We start from the raw sequence: 20,679 nt of genomic DNA, 5'->3' as shown, positions 1-20,679 counted from the left end.
TGGATACAGCATAACCTGGCAGTGATAACTGAAACATTGATGTTGACAGCTGCCGACACCGTTGAAGGTCCTACTGTTCTTGCAGCAAATGTACTACACATGTTTGTCTTAAAAGAGAACTGTTGAGCACTGTGTGAAGACAGCTGCCAACATCGTTGAAGAGATTCATTTGTCACGTATAGTTACAGTTACTAGAGAATCTTTCAGCAGTGACAAGTTTTGAAGGGTAAGAGTGCACATTGTACTTCTTGCCCCGTGAACAAGATGGACTGATATTTAGAGTCATCAAAAATTTGGAGGTCAGTATTCTTACCCTTCAAAACTTGTCACTGCTGAAAGAATACTCTAGTAGCTGCCAACAGCATTCAAGGTCCAACTGTTGTTGCATGAAGTATATCATGTCCAAGCGTTGAGAAGTATTGAGAACTGTTAGAGGAGGTACATGTATGTTAGCCTCCTTCGCAGTCTTGTTGGGCGTCGGCGTTATTTTTTTTCTCTGAGCGACGCGAGTAATATGCGGCTGCGAGGGACGATTTGCTGCCGAGGGAGTTTTTGCCACGGAGAGAAGGTTTCGCGCTCCATTTTGTTGAGTTACAAGTTCTTCCAACAGAGAAAGAATGAACATTGGTAATGTCACAACAAAGGCATTGCTGTGCATATTTAAGCATCCCATGCAAACAAACCAAGACAAACTTTGCAGTACTATTTTTGCTGGTGAAATGTGAAATGTGTTCCTCGACGAGCCAAAACTTGCAACTTTACTAGCGGTCGCTAATCAACCCGTCGGTAGAACGCCAACCATTCCCGAAAACCGAGCCCTATCCACTCAACAAAATCCCGTAGTTATTGCTGCTACGAAAAATAACTTTGAACAGATCACTACCACAGGAACCCGCAAGCTAAACTGTGATATTGCAGGGGGACGTGGACAGATAAACAAAGTGCCGCCATATTACACATATTACTCGCGTCGCTCAGAGAAAAAATAACGCCGACGCCCAACAAGACTGCGAAGGAGGCTACATGTATGTACATTGTAGTAGCCTCCAGAGCATGCCAAAAACTGGCGGCTTTGGGGTTCTTCAGGGTCTTTGGGAGCTTTTATGTGCTATTTTCTGATTGCATATAGACAACACAGCCGGCCTGGTTGAATCATCCCCGTTTTTTTTTTTTTTTTCAGAAAATAGCTGAAGACCACCAAACCCCCAGTTCTATATGCCTGCTACGGAGGCTAGTATGTAGCTGGAGAACATGTTTGTGAGGTACCATAAAAACTGTAGAGGAATAGGGGTCAGCTGCGAACTGAGGCTACAGAAATAAAAACTATCGAGCAAAAAAAACAAAAACATCTCGCGACCTTCTCATCCCCTCGCCAAGGTCAGGAACTCTTCCCTCGTCTTGGGGTCTTCTCGGAACACTCCCAGCATGCAACTGGTGACCGTCTTGCTGTTGAGTTTCTGAACCCCACGCATCACCATGCACATGTGCCTGAGGAGTTCAGAAATAAGTTAGGACATATAATATATATATATATAGTCAAGTCAATCTTTATTGCACAACAATTGTAACGGGTACAATGCATGGCAAACTCTTCAGTACTACATATCTAGCTAGCATCTACTCTCACGTCTACAGTATTAACAACGTTACCTACAAGTTCTATGTATCGAAAATAACATTATTCTATTTGAAAAGGTAATATAGTACATGTACATGTATATATATATGGAACATGGCTTACATGATAATGTACATGTCTTAAGTTTTTATATATGACTGTATAAACTAGAGTGTACATCAGTTGCTTGAGTCGGATATAATATGATTTCTTTTAACTAAAGCCTACGTACAGGGAAGTTTCGTCGGAACATCCTTCAGTCAACATTGACCATGATAAAATTCTAAATGATATCAGCCATAAAGCTTCGGCTATTGCTGAACAGTCAAATGCAACAGTTACTGTTTTTTTTCCTGATTTGCTTCTCTTCTGCTCTCTTAGTGCATCATGACAAGGTGTAGGGAGATCATAGTCATGGGTGCCATCCCCTACTGTGAGTGAGAGATAATCCCTCGGCCAGGGAAAGCCACACGCCCCGCCGACCCCGATTTGCGCCCTGGCTCTAATTATCTCCTCGCTGGCGTGAAAGATATTGGGTTTGGGGGAGCCTGGGGTTGTGCGGCGGATACAGTAGCGGACATTAGGGCTTCTTTCCACAAAAAAATCTATCGCTTATGAACGCCAGCGTCTGGCACCTAGGCTAAGTTGGAGTGTTGATAGTCAGCAGCATATCTTCCCTATCAGGGCAAGGGTGAAGAGGTCACCTGTCAGACAACAAGCCTCCAAGGCATGATCTTTGCCCCGACCTGTCAACACAGGCAGATCTCTGTGTGTCCATGTAGTGCATTTTAAACACCTCCACCAGAGTAGACTGCTTATAATCATTTCTGTGTCTTGATTTTGTTTAATTAACCAATCATTTCATTATCTAGATCTTGATGTTTAATTCAAATATGTTTTGTATCATAGTTACCTTTGTTTGGGGTAGGCCCTTTAAAAACCACCTAGGTTTCTGGCAGATGCAGAAGCTGGGGTGTTATGCTGAAGGGCGGTTATACCGGCTATACAGATACAGAAGCTGGTGTGTTACGCCGAAGGGTGGTTATACCGGCTATACAGATACAGAAGCTGGTGTGTTACGCCGAAGGGCGGTTATACCGGCTATACAGATACAGAAGCTGGTGTATTATGCTGAAGGGTGGTTATACTGGCTATACAGATACAGAAGCTGGTGTGTTACGCCGAGGGGCGGTTATACCGGCTACACAGATACAGAAGCTGGTGTGTTATGCTGAAGGGCAGTTATACCGGCTACACAGATACAGAAGCTGGTGTATTATGCTGAAGGGTGGTTATACTGGCTATACAGATACAGAAGCTGGTGTGTTACGCCGAGGGGCGGTTATACCGGCTACACAGATACAGAAGCTGGTGTGTTATGCTGAAGGGCTAGTTATACCGGCTACTACAGATACAGAAGCTGGTGTATTATGCTGGAAGGGTGGTTATACTGGCTATACAGATACAGAAGCTGGTGTGTTACGCCGAGGGGCGGTTATACCGGCTACACAGATACAGAAGCTGGTGTGTTATGCCGAAGGACAGTTATACCAGCTACACAGATACAGAAGCTGGTGTGTTATGCTGAAGGGTGGTTATACTGGCTATACCGATACTATGATTAGAGACTTGGTGACTTACGTTGCTTCACACACGACTGCCACCCCAGCAGGCTGGATGGCCTCGCTCAGGGCCAGGGCAATCTGCTTCGTCAGCCGCTCCTGAACTGTGAAATACATGGAACAGGATTTGTTTAAAGTTAAAACTTTTGGTCCAACACAAAAAATTCTCTCATCTAGAGCTTTTGACCAGTCACTCTGGTCTTCCTCAGTAGACTGACCCAGTGAAGTATACATCAGGGCTCATCACCCTACATTGAACCGCGACGGGGGTCGACATCGTCTACCAGATACCTTTGACCCAGTGTTGACGTCACACTTCAAAGAATCCACATGACAATCCTCACTGGGTCAGTCTACTGAGAAAGACCAGAGTGACTGGTCGAAAGCTCTAGATGAGAGAACTTTTTTGTGTTGGAGCAAAAGTTTTAACTTTAAAAATGTAACTACCAACACAGATGAACTTTCATGATGGAACAGGATTTGCTTCATTGTACAGTCAATACCGCTGCATCAATATACCGGTACGGCGGTACCGTGAACACAGAAACAAAACATGTCTCAACACTACGTCGATGAAGGTTAGGCATCCAGGTGATACGATACGCCAAAAAGCAGTTACTCAAGCAACTGGATATGATTTTGGAAACGATTTTGTGCTTATATATTATAAACCTGCCTTTCTCCTCTGGTCTCTCAGTCACTGACGAAAGCTAGTGGATACTAGCTGGAACGTCTGACCGTTTCCAACATCATATCCAGTTGCTTGAGTAACTGCTTTTTGGCATGTCAACACTGATGACCTATCTTCTTTTATTCTTGTCCATCCTAGTTAATTGATCATTTCACAAAATAACAAATAAACACAACAATAACACAAAAGATAACACATATCTCTCTCTACCACAGATCTTTATACTACGGATCCAAAAACAGGATTACAACAGAATACACAAATAAAAGAAAAGATATTGACCAATTAAAGCAACACTAGTACAGGAAGAAAATTAATAATAACACATGGTCTTTTACAGCTATTAGATCTAAATAACTTAATACACAGTCAGATGGAATAATTATGGAATAACTATCATGGATAATCAAACTACTACAAGTATGACACAATAATATATCTACAATAATATATATAATATAAACCAGTATTATTATTATTATTATATCTTCTTTCAGCTATTTTGGAGTGCATTTTGGCATTCCTGTATTTTTTCCTGAAGTAAAAGTTAACCTTCTCCCGGATGCCAAATACCATATCCAATAGAGTATTGGTAGCCAAATGGCTGCTTCAGTGTGCTCTTGTGTGTTAAAACTGAAGAGCTACTGGTATGTTTCAATCATGAATCTCTCAAGTTGCCTACCTTGTAATCTCCTACTGTACATCTCCACTATTCTGAAAGAGAGAATTTTTTGTGTTGAAACAAAAGTTTTAACTCTAAACATGTAACTACCAACACAGATGAACTTTCATGATAGTATAAAAAAACAAAAATCATCATCACAGTAGTTTTCAGAAACAGACATCCATTCCCTTTTAAGTATAATGAAAAGCAATACAAAGATCCAAAACTTGTGAGTGATAAGCTTGCTTTATGAGCCTTTGTTTTCTGTGAACTTGTTGAAAATGCTTGAAACAGACAGTTATCATTTGTACTTGTATTTAACCTCCTTGATTGTATCACCTCTAAGTTATTCTCACTCTCATACTGAGCTCATACAGTATTTGGCTAACCTTGTCATCTGTACAAGATTGTGAAAAAAAACAACTTCAAATAATCTTTTTGCTAAGTTTAATAATGACGTTTCAAGTCTCTTGCCTACCTGGCAATTTTACTCAGTCCAAGCACCTTTTTGTTTGGTAGATATCCCACTGAAACCTGTAAGACAAAGAGATGTAGGTGAAATACGCACAACTGGCTTTGTATTCAGTATCAGTACACAGTACCATCTGCTACATCATGTATATGGTGCACCATCTTCAAAACCTATTATTCATCACCATGGATCATGGCAAAAGAAGTACCACAAATTCTATATGGTATGTCAATAGAAGTTGTATACATAGTTGCTTCATGAGTAGCTTGTAAAATTATAATCCTAAGGTCACACCAATTTAATTTCTTGGTTAACGGATTCGCCCGCTTTATTTTTTTTCTGATTTGCAAATAAAAATAAAACTTCAGAATCAACTGCAAAATGCTCATATTTTGCCCTGAACAGTTGAAAACAGTCCTTTTCTTCCTAGTTGTTACAGTTATTCCACGTTTCAATGCAGTGGTATCATTAAAAGTTCAAAATTCATTGTTTAAATTTTGAACCAGCCTGGTGTGTTAACTTCATGGCTCATATCATACCATTTTGGGCCATAATAGGATGCCTAGGCCTGTTTTTATTTTTTTTCGCCCGCCCGCTCCATTTTTTTCTAGAAAAATCCATTAACCAAGAAATTAAATTGGTGTGGCCTAATCCAGAGAATTTGGAACATGTGCTGTTGTTATGGTAAAACCTGGATGATCAAACATGTGTACTTTATTCTGTTGACCAATAGTAAAACCAGAAACCCTTTACAGGTGTTCTAATGCCAGAACTCTGACACACAGACCTAATGACATAGTTTTCAGCCATTAAATACAGCACAATGCTAACAGTATCATTAAAGAGGGAAGGCCAATTTCTAAAGCATTAAAAAGTCTCATGTTTTTCTTGGCCATTAGGTAAGTACACATTGCCATCTGACATTCCCTGTTTAAATGCACTTAACCACCTGTTAAAAGTTGCTTTTCCAAGAACTTCCTGCACTTTGATACTTATTAAATACAACAAAACCTTAGTTACATTGAGGTCTTGTTGGTAAGAATACAAATACAGTCCAGGGCTCAAAATTCATTTTTGGGGAATAGGTGCACTGGTGCACCCAACCAAAAAAAAATAGTTGCACAAAAAATTTTCTGGGTGCACCCTATAAAACAAAACCTAATTACAGATCTTACTGCTCCTCTTCTGAGCTTGAATCTGAAATTGGAAGCTAACTTCAAAATCTTAAACAAGTACTACATCAAAGATGTTATCATTTTTCTGCCACTTAGATGCCAAGGATATCCTGTATTGTATTATACATTTCATCATCATCAAAATTATACATTCAATATGTATAAAATACCTACAAAGTTATTTGGGCGCACCTGACCAGTGCACCCACGGAAAAACAATTGGGTGCACAGCTCCAAATTTGGGTGCACCCAGTATTTCGAGCCCTACAGTCTGATCTTAATTCAAAGATAACATGTCCCCATTCACCCCTAAAACAATATTGCCCTTTTGCCGTGTTTTAGGAGACAGACAAACGTCATACACCCTTACCACTAGCCTCTGCCAGGCTTTAGAAGTGGCTGGAAAGAGTAGAAATTCACCAAATACACAGATAAGAACCAAGGGGACTTGGCCAACTAAAGGATTTAAATATTTTCCACCCTGAATGAAAACTGTACTAGTACTCTGTTAGCAGACTACATTTGTAACTCCCCCCTGGCAAGTTATCTGTCTATTTGGTACTCCCCAAGCTATAAGGTTTGGGTTTTCGCTACTTTTTTGCACTTTTTTGGTGTGTTTTAGCCTTTTCTATGTAGTTTTCTTTCTTGCACTGTATTTTTCATACCATAAAAAAGCCTAAAATCATGCCAGAAATAAGCCAAAACCAAAACCTCTGCTTGGAGAATATCTAATTGGCTAATTTCTACAGTCTTTCACCTTACCACCAGCACCAGTGTTAGGTTTTCCCCGCCTCTGTCCCCAAAGAAACGGCTCTCTAACCTTGCCCATGAATGGGACCAGGTGATGCTCGCATAGCGAGAACAACTCAATATCGCGCACTATAACCATGTTGTCACAGTCCTCATCAAATATCGCGTCAGACACTACCTCTGGAAAAATCAACACAAGCGGCAGTTTACAAGCAAGCAAGTTAAAAAGCAGAACCTGAACAGCCTTCTTACGTGATGCTTGAGTAACACTGTTGTAGCCTGGAGTCCTGTCTTGCTGGGCAGCAGATTTTTTGGGAGCAGAATAAAGCTAGCAAAACCGGACTCTAGGCTATCACTGTTATTGTTCTTCTTGATTTAACAAAGAAAAGAAAGAGTGGCCTGAAACTGAAATGTGGCAAAAATATAGACCAAATCCACATATCATTTCCCAAACAATTTGTGAATGCATTTAAACAAAGTCTTTCTTTCAAAGAATTTTTAAAACTGGCGAAGTAATATGCCAGTTCACCTGTTGCATGCATGATTATTCAGACTCTCTTTCACATTCTCAATTGTAAAATCACACAGTATTTACTTAGTGAAGCACCAATTTAGTAGTAGAAAGCTGTTCAGGAATATGCAGGCAATGTTGTCATATGTCACTCACAAGTACCTTTCCAATGAAGGGCACCAAATGATGCTCACACATGGAGAACATCTCAATGTCCCTTACTATCACCATTTCATCTGTGTCTTCATCGAACACCGCATCATTCAGGATACCTGCAAAGCATAGATGGCATCAAACATCCTCCAAGCACTAGAGAACAAAATGTTTTACTTAATAGAGACATCTTTCAAAGTAGTAGACAACTATTAGTTAATGTGTTTGTGAGATAAAGAGACACTGAGGTATTTGATGGCAAATTTGGCATAGTCTTAACCACAACTAAAATAATTGCCCTAAACAAAAGAAATAAAAATTCATGTGTATAATGAAGTTGTCTTATCCCCAATTTCAGCTGTACACAAAATCACTCACTTGTCTTCCTTTTTTAAAACAATCAAAGCAATTGCATGCCCTCTTTATGGCCTTTTAGTGACTGTGGTAAACAATGCCAGTGAAAACCTGGCCTTCATTTTATGATTACCTGGATACCTGTTTAACAGGTTGCTCATCTCTGAATTGATGCTGATCCATTTTTTGCAGAAATCAATGTTTCAAAAAGATTGTCTGCATGTCACTTTCGAGATTTGTGTGAAAACTTTTGACTTCTGCGCCAATGTCATGTCAGTGTGGCCTTGTTCAATCAAGGAGGTTACATTAAACCTCCTTGGCTGAATACTGAGGGTTTCAATGTGATATTTGTAACGTGTCGCCAGTTGCCAGGAGGCATAAAATCAGAAGCATGTCAAGTGGTTTTCAAGGAGCCAGGAATTTGAATGGGGGGGTTCTTCCCACTGCCAAAAGCGCGAGGTTCCCAGGGGGGTCCATGCTCCCCCGGGAAATTTTGAAAAATGGACCTTCTGAAATGGCATTTCCTGCGTTTTTTTAGAGGATTTCAAAGAAAAAATCAGAGATAACTTTTTTCAATGACAAAGTGAGCCGTTTTCCTACGATTCCAGCTTCGCTGGTGATACGAATCAGTCCAGAATCTTTTAAAGAAAAATCTTGGACCTTTAGATAAAACGTGGACCAAAGAGTGGACCTTTGAGCCTTGTGGGGGGGTTCTTCCGAACCCCCCAAACCCCCCCTGGCTACGGGCATGATATCATCATATAGACTAAAGCTCATGCATGGCTGAGTGGAACAATATTGTCACATGATTAAACTGTGACACACCCCCAGGGGCCTGTAAACTTAAAGAAAAGAAAAGAAAACTTCCTACAACATGCAAGCTCAAGTCACCACTAATCTTCAAGCAGATCCTAGGGTGGCATAAGACAGTACCAGGATACTGCCTGGCCAATTTGATACTGTCTTATGGCACCCTAGGATCTGCTTGGGCATGCTTGCTGCCAAGGGCCAAAACTTTGTTCGACTGCCATATATATATCATAGGTCAACAACAACAAATCATTTTAAAAACAGGTTTCCTGAGCACTCCTGACATAACTTCTGACAGGTTTGATAAAAACAAGGAGCTTTAAATTTAAGGACTTTTAAACTCCTTGGATAAAAATAATTAACAAGGTACAAACTATAGCAACTACTGGTACATAACGGCTACTCTAACCTATCTACCAATAATAATAAACTTTATTACTACGAGGTAGCATAGCAACTACTGGTACGTAACGGCTAATCTAAGGCCACACCAATTTAATTTCTTGGTTAACGGATTTGCCCGCTTCATTTTTTTTCTGATTTGCAAATAAAAATAAAAATTCAGAATCAACTGCAAAATGCTCAATATTTTGCCCTGAACAGTTGAAAACAGTCCTTTTCATCATAGTTGTTACAGACAGTTATTCCATCTTTCAATGCAATGGTATCATTAAAGTTAAAAAAAAAGATTTGTGTCTAACCTTGTAGGTCCTCCTGGTAGCCCTTAGTGAAGTACATGAGAGCTTTGGCCGCTCGGCTGGGTGTTTTTAACAGGCCCTGGCGGGTCGGCTCTTCCCCCACGCTGCTTAGAATCGTGTGGTACGCCGCCTCCATGTCGGGGAGCGCCCGATTCATCTGGTCCACGGAACGCGTTCGCTCGACGATGTCGATATCTCGCGAGGACTGGACCCTGGCTAGCGGCGGCCTCCCTCTGCCTAGAAAAGAACAAGAAACAGCCATATCTTCAGTTTAAATATCAGAGTTATCAACCAAGAATTGAGGTGTTACAAAAACTCGTATTTCCCCAGAACTATCGTAGACTGGAACTCATTGCCACCAAGCACAGTTGGGGCATTATCACTACCAGGTAGTAGAAAGCTTTAAACAACTCCTGCAAATATTAAATGTGCAAAGATTGAGTGTAACAAGTCGTTCAGTGTGTGTGCTTTAGGCCACACCAATTTAATTTCTTGGTTAACGGATTCGCCGCTTCATTTTTTTCTGATTTGCAAATAAAAATAAAAATAATTTAGAATCAACTGCAAACTACTCATATTTTGCCCTGAATAGTTGAAAACAGTCCTTTTCGTCCTAGTTGTTACAGTTATTCCATCTTTTAATGCAATGGTATCATTAAAGGTTCAAAATTCACTGTTTAAATTTTGAACGAGCACGGTGTGTTGACTTCATGGCTCCTATCGTACCATTTTGGGCAATAATAGGATGCCTAGGCCTGTTTTTATTTTTATTTTTTTTTCGCCCGCCCGCTCCATTATTTTTCTAGAAAAATCCGTTAACCAAGAAATTAAATTGGTGTGGCCTTATGTGCTTTATTAAACTCCATTAGCGACACACAAGACATAATGGTACAAAATCAAGTAATACTATGTAGCTAATCTTCCTGGAGTTAAAGTACAGTAACTTAACAATAGTACAAGTACACTACAATAGTACAAATACACTACATCAGAATTACAACATTATTTACATACAACATTTAACTCAACATTTAAAAGTAACATCACAGTGCCGATCAACATGTGCTCTAACAACTCCTGCCTAAACCTACTCTTAGTTGCTGCTTGAACCTCATGTGGCAAAGTATTCCAAACTGCATGTTAAAGATCTATAAATGAAAGTGTGATATAGCTAGCTGCCGCCGCGCCGCGTGCCTGCTAAGTGCCTGATACAGATAGTGAGATACAGATATACCTCGTCCCCCGTCGCCATTCTGGGAGTCCTCGGTGGTGTCTCCGTCGTCTTTCCCGATGGGTTTTCTACCCGGGTCGGTGTGGGATCGCACTCGGCTTTTCAGCGAAGCGACGTCGCCGAAAATCACATCGTCTGCATCGGCGGTGGGTCCGTTCACGACCGACATGTTTCCCTGTACCCGTAAAGAACGTTTTTACCAGCGCGAAAATGTTTCTGAACGATATATTTTGTTGTTGGTCGAGGTTGTTGTCTTCTTGCTCGTCTTGTGCCAATCTTGTGAACTATTAGCTAACCTTTGACCAGGCTTGACGTCATGGGCCACGCCCACAACGTAAAGTCCACTTGCGATGTAAAATACTTTTTCATAAGTTTAATTATGACCGTAAAATAGCAAAAAATGTTTAAAAATATTATTACTACCAGTAAAGTATACAAATTTTACTAACCAGTATGCATATTATACTCCCTTTAGACTATTTTGAATGGAAATAAAAATTGCAAACAAAAAGGATGTTACCCCTACAAATTTGGTCGAGTCCGATATGCGTGGCGCGAAAAATCGTGCTGACCTTCTCATCCGCAAGGGCAAAGGATGTCAACATGAAAGGCACTCGTTGACGTGCGGGCATATTTACAGTGATTCAGATCGCCCAATTACCCGGTACGCCGTAATTTCTGCTTCCCACGATCTTCCCAAAACCTCCTGCGGGACTACAGGTTGCGGTTTTCACGTCAGAACGCACGTCATCTGTGTCCATAATATCACCAGGGTCCATAATATCGCCACCTTGAGAAACAGTGTGCTTTAATAAAGATATGGTACATACCCTAGGTATGTACATTTGATGTGTGAAGGAGAGCATACTAAAAGTATGTTGCAGTAAAAATATACTGTTTCTCAAGGTGGCGATATTTTGGACCCTGGTGATATTATGGACACGGATGTTAATCTCCAAGCAGATGTTTTGGTGGCCCATGCATGCAGCTATAAGTATAACGTTAAATTTGAGACACTGTGAGATGGGTATCAAATTGCCCAGGCAGTATCCACATGTGTATATTTTAACCAGGCAGTATCCATTTGTCAGTGAAATGGGTTGGGTGCCAAATGGATACTGTCTGGCTAATATTTATACTGTATTTTGCCACCCTAGGATCTGCTTGGAGATTAAGTGCGTGTGGCACAGGCCATCTTCAGGTTAAATTATGGTTGACTTTTGGATTGCAAGAAAATTGCTCTAGACTAGAAGTAGAACGCAACTCTTGAGATGTTGGGTGAGGGATGGAGGACCATTGACAGTATTTCCCATGCAGAGCGGTTATTGCTATTAGGCCATGTTGATTTGATTATATGGATGACATCCGCGCGCGCATGAATTTTCGGCCGTTTCCCAAAAAAAAAAGTTTTCAACCATACTGTAAATCGTACAAAACAGTTGCAAAATGAGCAAAAATATACCGTAAGTTACAAAAGAATAAGTAAAAACTATACCAAGGTCATAGAATGCCAAAATTAAACGAAAAAAGACGAAATTGTAAGGAAATGAACTTGAAGATTAGATTATTCGCCAAACCATATTCTGTCCCATTTGTTCAACCCTCATGACCACGTAGATTTCATTATGAAAACAACTTTTTTTTTTGCAAAACTTTTTTTTTATTCGCACGCGCGCATCAGTTTTGGGGATCCCGGAGGATGTCATCCATATAATCAAATCAACATGGCCTTACTGTAGTATAAGATATCGACCCTAGCCTCTACCAGGCTTTGGAAAGTGGCAGGAAAGAGTAGAAGTTGGCCAAATACTAGAGAGATAGCATGCCAGGGAAGTTGGTCTGCTGGAGAGTACAGTTTGCAGCATCCGGGTAACTCCCTTGGCATGTTATCTCTCTATTTGGCCGATTTGTACTCTTTCCAGCCACCTCCCAAAGCCTGTTAGAGGCTATGTCACCCCCACATTGCATCACATTTGCCGCAGTATTTGATTCAGTCTCATCATCATCATCATCCCTCCACTCTCCTCTCTCACGTTCACCTGTGGCAGAACCTTCAGAGCCCGTATAGGACTTGTGAGCCACAGCCGGACACACAAGACCTGATGTGATGTTCATTGGTCATCGTCGACTACGACGGACGAACAATATAGCCTTTACCAGGCTGTCTGTTATGTATTTTAGGTCAGTTAGTAGAACACCCCCCATACCCCCTGTCCAACTAGTGGCAGATTCCATAAAGAGCAGAGAGTTTTCCATATGGTATGAGTTAGGCCCACTTTAGACTAGAAACGTTAAGGGGTTTTGGCCAGGGAAAACGTTTCAGAACGGTTAACCGTTCCCGGTCTAAAGAAGAAAAACGGTATTCGACCTTTGGCGCGAGCTTCCTAGGGGGGTCCGTGGGCATGCTCCCCCGGAAAATTTTGAAAAATGAACATTTTTGAGAGGATTTCCAAGAAAAAATCAGAGATAAATTTTTATTCAATGACAAAGGGAGCAGTTTTTCTACGATTCCAGTCCATCTTTTCAAGAAAAATCTTGGACCTTTACATAAAAAGTGGACCAAAAAGTGGACCTTTACATAAAAAGTGGACCAAAAAGTGGACCTTTGAGCCTTGTGGGGGGGTTCTTCCGAACCCCCGAACCCCCCTGGCTACCGGCATGCTCTTGCAATAAAATCTGAGAACGGGGATCTGCTGAGTCTCGTGGTCCTTTCTGTCGTCCCACCGGCCAATACAGCGGGGACGTCAGCTTCGTCTGATCCGACTCCTTACATCAGAGTAACCAGTCTGGCATGTTACTCCAACATTAACCCTTTCCAGCAGCTTCTGAAGCCTGGTAGAGGCTAGTAAACCAATACTACTAGTTTCTAAAGTTCCAACCAAAAAGACTCTCTAGCACCCAGGCTAATGACGTGCATGATATATATTGCTTTTGTCACAGACTATTATATTTGTAAATAATTTCATCAGGTTTGCAAACAATATTGAATATCTAAGTTCTTTAATCACAACCACTTGTTTAACAAGTCTGTCATTTTCATCAGCAGTCATTAGATGTGTCCTAAAGAAGACGACAGACAGTCACTGAAATGTCGGCTCTTGTTTAACAAGTGGTTGTGAATTAAGAACTTTGCTGTTTGGCATGTTATACGATAGTGTATCATTCTGTATCTGTATAACTGGTATAACCGCCCTTTGGCGTAACACACCAGCTTCTGTATCTGTATAGCCGGTATAACCGCCCTTCGGCGTAACACACCAGCTTCTGTATCTGTATAGCCAGTATAACTGCCCTTTGGTGTAACACACCAGCTTCTGTATCTGTATAGCAGATATACATCTAACCGCACTTTGGTGTAACACAGCAGCTTCTGTGTCTATATACCCAGTACATGTATAACCGCTCTTCAGCACAACATGCCAGCTTCGAAGGCACGCGGCGTGGCGGCAGCTGGCTACATTACACCGAACAGCTTGTCACACCCAACCCTTGAACACTTAACTCTAATCATTGTAATCATAAATGTCTCTGCTTTCAGCAGTTCTGAAGGAAGATTGCAGACCGGAGGACTGACAGCCCACCTTTGGTACCACAGATATATACTCAGGACAAGGCAGGCCTTCAGCAGTCTGCCCCATGCTACTGACATGCATATAACATCTGTGTCCATAATATCACCAGGGTCCATAATATCGCCACCTTGAGAAATAGTGTGCTTAAAGATATTTTTACTGCAACATACTTTTGGTATGTAACGTTATATTTGATGTGTGAAGGAGTGCATACCAAAAGTATGTTGCAGTAAAAATAGCTTTAAGCACACTGTTTCTCAAGGTGGCGATATTATGGACCCTGGTGATATGATGGACACAGATGTTACATGTACATATTGCTTTTATGACTGTTAGAACAATTTTGTTAATACTGGTACTTTTTTTCCGCAGTCCTGCAGGAGGGTTAAGGACTGAGAGTCCACCTTACAGGAAGTGGTACCACAGATATGTACTCAGGACCAGGCAGGCCCTCAGCAGTCTGCCCCATGCTACTGACATGCATATACATGTACATATTGCTTTTGTGACTGTTTTACAATTTTGTTAATACTAGTAATTCTTTCAGCAGTCCTGCAGGAGGATGAAGGACTCACTGAGAGCCCACCTCATGGGAAGTGGTACTACTCTCCAAGCAGATGGTGGGGAAGAATGATCGTTACCTTTTTATATATGGCCGTTTTTTTTGTTGTCCTGATCCCCACCATGGAGCTTCTCTGGCTAATGGATACTGTATGGCCAATTTGATACTGTCTTTTTGCCACCGAGAGGGATCTGCTTGGAGATTAAGTGGTGCCACAAACATGTTCTCAGGACCAGGGAGACCCTCTGCGGTTTGGCACCCAGGCTAATGACGTGCACATACGTATTGCTTTTGTGACAGACTGTTATACAATTTTGTTAATACTAGTACTTTTTTCAGCACTTTATTCGGCAGTCCTGCATGCAGGAGGGTTAAGGACTGAGAGTCCACCTTACAGGAAGTGGTACAGAGATGTTCTCAGGACCAGGCAGACCCTCAGCAGTCTGCTCCATGCTGCTGACATGCATATACATGTGTACATATTGCTTTTGTGACTGTTATACAATTTTGTTTTAAAATACTAGTACTTTTTTCAGCACTTCATTCAGCAGTCCTGCAGGAGGGTCCACCTGTGAGAGTCCACCTTACAGGAAGTGGTACCACAGAGATGTTTTCAGGACCAGGCAGGCCCTCAGCAGTCTGTCCCATGCTGCTGCCACAGAACACTCAGCAAACTCTCTATGATGGCTTCATCTCTGCTGGGGTAGGTCAATGTCAGTGTATTTATCCAGTTGCTTGAGTAACTGTTTTCTTGTGTATCTCAACACCTGGATGTCTAACCTTTATTGACATAGTAGATATTAACAGTAATATGTATGTGGTCCAGGGAAAGGAGTATCGACTGAGGATTCAGCTGCCTCCATCCAGGGAGCTGAAGAGAGCTAGGTACCTATTCTTTCTTTTTTTTCTTTTTTTTTCTTTACTTCAGAATTCACCTCAAAACAAGGCTCATGAGAGCCACTCAGTAATACATGTTTTGGGTTACAGTGATGACTGCGTGGTCAGATATTTGTTCACCCTTGATTTAAACTGTTGGAGGTTGTAATTAGCGGTGAAACATTCACGGGGAAGCTGAATAGAATCATGGAATTGAATGGATAGGGTCTGTAGAAGCTGAATAGAATCATGGAATTGAATGGATAGGGTAGAAAACCACTTTGTCCACATCAAAGCAGCAGAAAAATTAGCTACATGTAGTATTTCATTGAAAAGTAACATCCTCACAAAGTCAGTACAGTCTTGACATACACAGAACATACATTGGATGATGCCCTCTCCTATACACAGACAAGGAAACATAGAAACAGCTACAAGACTCAAAATTAAGTGGAGGCCGTTCCAATTATAACTAGTAAAATCATATCTGTCCTGGTCTTTCATAATATATCTCAGATGTTTCAGGTTTACAGGTTTATTTATTCATCTGAGTAATCTGAATGTTTGTAAAATCACTACTTGCAGGATAGACTGTGATTGGAGACTCCAACTTGTACTTCAAGACAAGCAGGACATATTCAAACAGGTGGGTTTCAAGTAATCTCCAATCAGATCTTTTGGTTACCAGTCTGCAAGACAGTATCAGATTGGCAAGGCAGTATCCACTTGATTTTATTAGATGCTTATCTAGTGCAAGCTTAAAGCTAATGCCACCCAAAGTTTGGCTGGCTAAATCTCTGCTTGGAGAGTAGCTTTGTCCCAGAAGTAAACCTTCTCTCTAACTTTCCATCATAATTTGTATTTCCTTCAAAGATGTAAAGCACAAAATATGCCTTTTTAATTGGACATGCTTATAAGCAGACAAGTATCACTATGAACAAAAAATTTCATAAATTGTCTAATTTTTTCCAGAGACTAGAGCAGAGTCCTGACCTGACTACTTTTCTGGTGGAGTTACAGAACCTACTGGTATGTGGAAAATACTGAGTGTACATTCTTGGATAGCAAAGTTTATAGTTAGTTACCTCTAATTGGTCTAATTAGTAATCTAATTGGTTACCAAACTTATTTCAGTTTTATTTTAAACTTTTAAATCAACCGTGTCCAGACCTATTTGCGAGGATGTAACATCTGTGTCCATAATATCACCAGGGTCCATAATATCGCCACCTTGAGAAACAGTGTGCTTAAAGATTATATTTGCAACATACTTTTGGTATGCACTCCTTCACACATCAAACGTACATACCTATGGTATGTTGCAGTAAAAATATCTTAAAGCACACTATTTCTCAAGGTGGCGATATTATGGACCCTGGTGATATTATGGACACGGATGTTAGGACTCGGGAGCTAAAATACCGGTAGGTAACCAGGCTATAATCTAATTTTTTTATTTTTTATTCACATGGATTTTTTATTTTATTCACATGGATTTATTCAGCATTGGATAGGAAGCACTTGTTGTGCTTATGTGAATCCGCCGCTCATAAAACATAATACAAAAGTAAACATAAAGATGACATAAAGTATAACATAAACATAAAATGAAAGTGGCTGGCGCACCAATACCTATAGCATAATAATGAGATTGGTCAAATCTTCCAGACTGATGAATATAGTTGAACACAATATCAAAGATACGGCAGTTTGTAGGGTATGGGAGGGAGGGGCTACCTGTAAGAAGTAAAGTACATAATGTGGCGTTATTTTCCTGTAGGAACAGACGTCGTCCCAGCAGTCGTCTGTGGGCCCCCCTCCCCAGTACTTCAGCCAGCTGGTGCAGGAGATAGATCAGCTGGGCTGGGACAGGTGGGAAACATCTCTATCATTCATTCATTCATTCATTCATTCATTCATTCATTCATTCATTCATTCATTCATTCATTCATTCATTCATTCATTCATTCATTCATTCATTCATTCATTCATTCATTCATTCATTCATTCATTCATTCATTCATTCATTCATTCATTCATTCATTCATTTTATTCATTCTTTATTTCATTTTATTCATTCTTTATTTCTGTCCCAAGTGGCAGCTAAAGTGTACAATCGGCTCCTGCTAAATAGACTCCGTCCTGTGATTGACAAACTTTTGCGCCCAAATCAGAATGGCTTCAGGCCTTCACGCTCTACCTCGGCCCAGATTCTCGCTTTCCGCCGAATCGTTGAAGAAGTTCGAAACCACCAGAAGGAAGCTGTCCTTATCTTCATCGATTTTAAGAAAGCATTTGACTCGATCAATCGTGACACCATGTTTAAGATCCTACAGGCATATGGTGTTCCTCTGCAGATTGTCAACGCAATTAAGATTATGTATGACAACACTAAGGCTACTGTCCTCACACCCGAGGGAGAAACAGACACCTTTAACATCAATACAGGCGTCTTGCAGGGTGACCCCCTTGCTCCGTTTCTTTTCATTGTTGTGTTAGACTACGCCTTACGTAGAGCAGTAAGAACTCATGACGGCATTACTTTAAAGAGAAGACAGAGCTCGCGTCACCCAGCAGTGGTGCTACCTGACCTTGACTTTGCTGACGATATTTGTCTTCTAGAAGACACTATCAAAGCTGCTCAAGAGTTTCTGTACAGGGTAGAGCATGCCACACAGGATATTGGACTTTATTTAAATGCACTTAAGACTAAATTTATGCACCTTAACCCTCCAACAAGGCCCCAGGCCTTGCTGTCTAGTGATGGCTCTACTATTGAGCAAGTGGATGACTTTAAATACCTTGGCAGTTATGGTAACACAGTCCATGATGTGAAATGTAGGATTGGGCAAGCTTGGGGGGCTTCTAATGCCCTAACAAAAGTGTGGAAATCCCCAATAGCCAACTCTACCAAGCTAAAAGTCTTTAAAACCTGCGTTGAGTCAATCCTGCTCTACGGAGCTGACTCGTGGTCTCTGACAGCATCCTTGTGTAAACTTCTGGATGGGAACTACACCCGCCTGCTTCGTGCAGCCCTCAACATTTCATGGAGGAGCCACGTGACCAACAACCAACTTTATGGGAATATGCCTAGGATTACAACAGTCATCCGCAACTGTAGGCTGTCGCTGGCCGGTCATGTCATGCGACACGACGAAATGGCAGGGTTGGTACTTCTCTGGTCACCAACAGAAAAGCGGAGACGCGGTCGCCCTTCTTTAACTCTGAAGAAGGTGATAGAGGGGGACATAGGGCTGGGCGGTGCTGAACTGTCCTCTGTCATGCGCGACAGGAACTTGTGGAGGCAGTACATCGTGTCACCTGATTGAAGGATGAACTGAACCTGAACTGATTTCGGGTAAAAACCCATATAACGCATGTACAGTACATCATTGAAATAATACAGAAACTCTAGATCTACATACATACAAATAAAACAGGAAGAAACCTAGAAGCATAACAAATTGTAGGTCTTCCGGAAGAATGAATTTCGGTAAAAGGCATTGGAACTTATTAAGCGACTGATTGTTGCGTTGTTGGAGGAAAATAATCTTTTTAGAAAAGACAAACATTTCACTCGCACTACATCGCCGAGGTAAATTCAAAATCTAAAACAATTGTTATAAGCAACTAGACAGAACACCTGAGCTAACAGAGCTCCATAACTGAACGCCATAGAGTCAACATCTTTAGTCTGTTTCCAGACATAAATGATTTCCACTCCAATTATTTGTTGTTAAGTAAATGAAGTAAATAAGACATTGGAGACTTCTTGTATCTGTTAGTCCTGCCACCATGAGCAGGCAAACAAAATTTTTCTGCTTAAAGTTAAAACTTTTGTTCCAACACCAAAAGTTCTCTCATCTAGAGCTTTCGACCAGTCACTCTGGTCTTCCTCAGTAGACTGACCCAGTGAAACTTGTCACGTCGCTTCTTTGAAGTGTGACGTCAACATGTGTTGTGTTGGACCAAAAGTTTTAACTTAAAACATGTAACTACCAACACAGATTAACTTTCATGACAAAATTTTTCTGCCCTAGTCCATCTTTGCAACTCTTTGCAAGGAATTTTATCTTGATAGATGTTTGCCCATAGTTGATGTTATAAAGATAAGAATTCAGTATGGACGAAGTATTAGTATTAGTAAGGCCACACCAATTTAATTTGTTGCTTCTCGGATCGCCCTGTCCATTTTTTTCTGATTTGCAAAATGAAAGTCCTTTTCGGTTCTAAATTACTTGCAAAATGCTCAATGAAAGAAATATTTTGGCCCAACAGTTGAAGACAGTCCTTTTCTCCCTAATTCTTAAAGTTTTTCAATGTAACAATGCAATTTTGTTTCATTAAAAGTTCAAAATATATAATTGTTTTATTTATAAACCAGCCCGGTATATATGTTGACTTCATGGCTTATATCGTAATATTTCTGGCTATCATGGGGTGCCTTGGCCTGTTTTTTTTTTCATTTTTATTTCGCCCTGTCGCTCCATATTTTTCCTGGAAAAATCCGAGAAACAAATTGGTGTGGCCTAACTGTTACAGTAAATTGGTGTGGCCTAACTGTTACATATAGGTCTGAACCCATCTTTGGTGTCTAAGTGACCGACTCCATTCTTCAGGCTTGCGTACATCGACCCAAGCTTCAGAAGCCTGCAGCTGCAGTGCAGAGACAGCCGCCAGAGGGAGCACATTCTCACCATCAACCTACACAACCAGGTAGGTCACACAAGGGAGGCCAAGAAACAGTTACGTTGGTGAAGGTTACACATCCAGGTAATAAGATACACCAAAAAGCAGTTACTCAAGCAACTGGATATGATTTTGGAAACTGTCTGACGTTTTTGGTGCAAAAAACAGTTTGTCAAGCAACTGGATATGATTTTGGATTTTCCAAAATCATTAATCCAATTCAAGACCCTT

The 20,679-nt window shown here is 40.9% G+C and overlaps 2 protein-coding genes across 3 annotated transcripts in view; one reads left to right on the top strand and one right to left on the bottom strand.

Annotated features, from left to right (window-relative positions):
- Nucleotides 1-1,356: 1,356 nt before the first annotated feature.
- Nucleotides 1,357-10,993, bottom strand: LOC109487954 (GTP cyclohydrolase 1-like). Of its 2 annotated transcripts, none has more exons than XM_019792074.1 (7): nt 10,753-10,993; nt 9,522-9,755; nt 7,063-7,172; nt 5,074-5,129; nt 4,614-4,645; nt 3,260-3,344; nt 1,357-1,488 (listed from the first exon to the last, which is right to left on the bottom strand). In XM_019792074.1, exons 1-7 carry the CDS (start codon nt 10,916-10,918, stop codon nt 1,362-1,364), a joined length of 810 nt encoding a protein of 269 aa, XP_019647633.1. In that variant the 5' UTR covers nt 10,919-10,993; the 3' UTR covers nt 1,357-1,361. The 2 variants fall into 2 exon arrangements, with proteins under 2 accessions (XP_019647633.1, XP_019647632.1); XM_019792073.1 differs by lacking the exon at nt 7,063-7,172 and adding an exon at nt 7,666-7,775 and having other exon boundaries at nt 10,753-10,991.
- Nucleotides 10,994-15,431: 4,438 nt separating this feature from the next.
- Nucleotides 15,432-20,679, top strand: part of LOC109487967 (E3 ubiquitin-protein ligase FANCL-like) — a 13,112-nt gene continuing 7,864 nt past the window's right edge. The window contains exons 1-6 of the mRNA XM_019792088.1: nt 15,432-15,586; nt 15,710-15,768; nt 16,345-16,405; nt 16,732-16,788; nt 17,540-17,631; nt 20,379-20,475. Of these exons, the coding sequence (XP_019647647.1) occupies nt 15,491-15,586; nt 15,710-15,768; nt 16,345-16,405; nt 16,732-16,788; nt 17,540-17,631; nt 20,379-20,475 (462 nt within the window). The 5' untranslated portion in view covers nt 15,432-15,490. The remainder of the gene's footprint in view (nt 15,587-15,709; nt 15,769-16,344; nt 16,406-16,731; nt 16,789-17,539; nt 17,632-20,378; nt 20,476-20,679) is intronic.

This window comes from Branchiostoma belcheri, unplaced genomic scaffold (genome assembly GCF_001625305.1).
Source record: "Branchiostoma belcheri isolate BF01 breed outbred unplaced genomic scaffold, Haploidv18h27 scaffold90, whole genome shotgun sequence".
NCBI lineage: Eukaryota > Metazoa > Chordata > Leptocardii > Amphioxiformes > Branchiostomatidae > Branchiostoma > Branchiostoma belcheri.
The sequence above is the reverse complement of the archived record's forward strand: the minus strand, read 5'-3'. Positions and strand labels throughout refer to the sequence as shown.

Coding starts and splice junctions, on each gene's coding strand:
- LOC109487954 (XM_019792074.1), bottom strand. CDS start 10,918: ATGTCGGTCGTGAACGGACCCACCGCCGATGCAGACGATGTGATTTTC. Junction 9,756..10,752: donor GAATGGCGACGGGGGACGAG/GTATATCTGTAT, acceptor GTTCTTTTCTAG/GCAGAGGGAGGCCGCCGCTA. Junction 4,646..5,073: donor GGACTGAGTAAAATTGCCAG/GTAGGCAAGAGA, acceptor TCTCTCTTTCAG/AATAGTGGAGATGTACAGTA.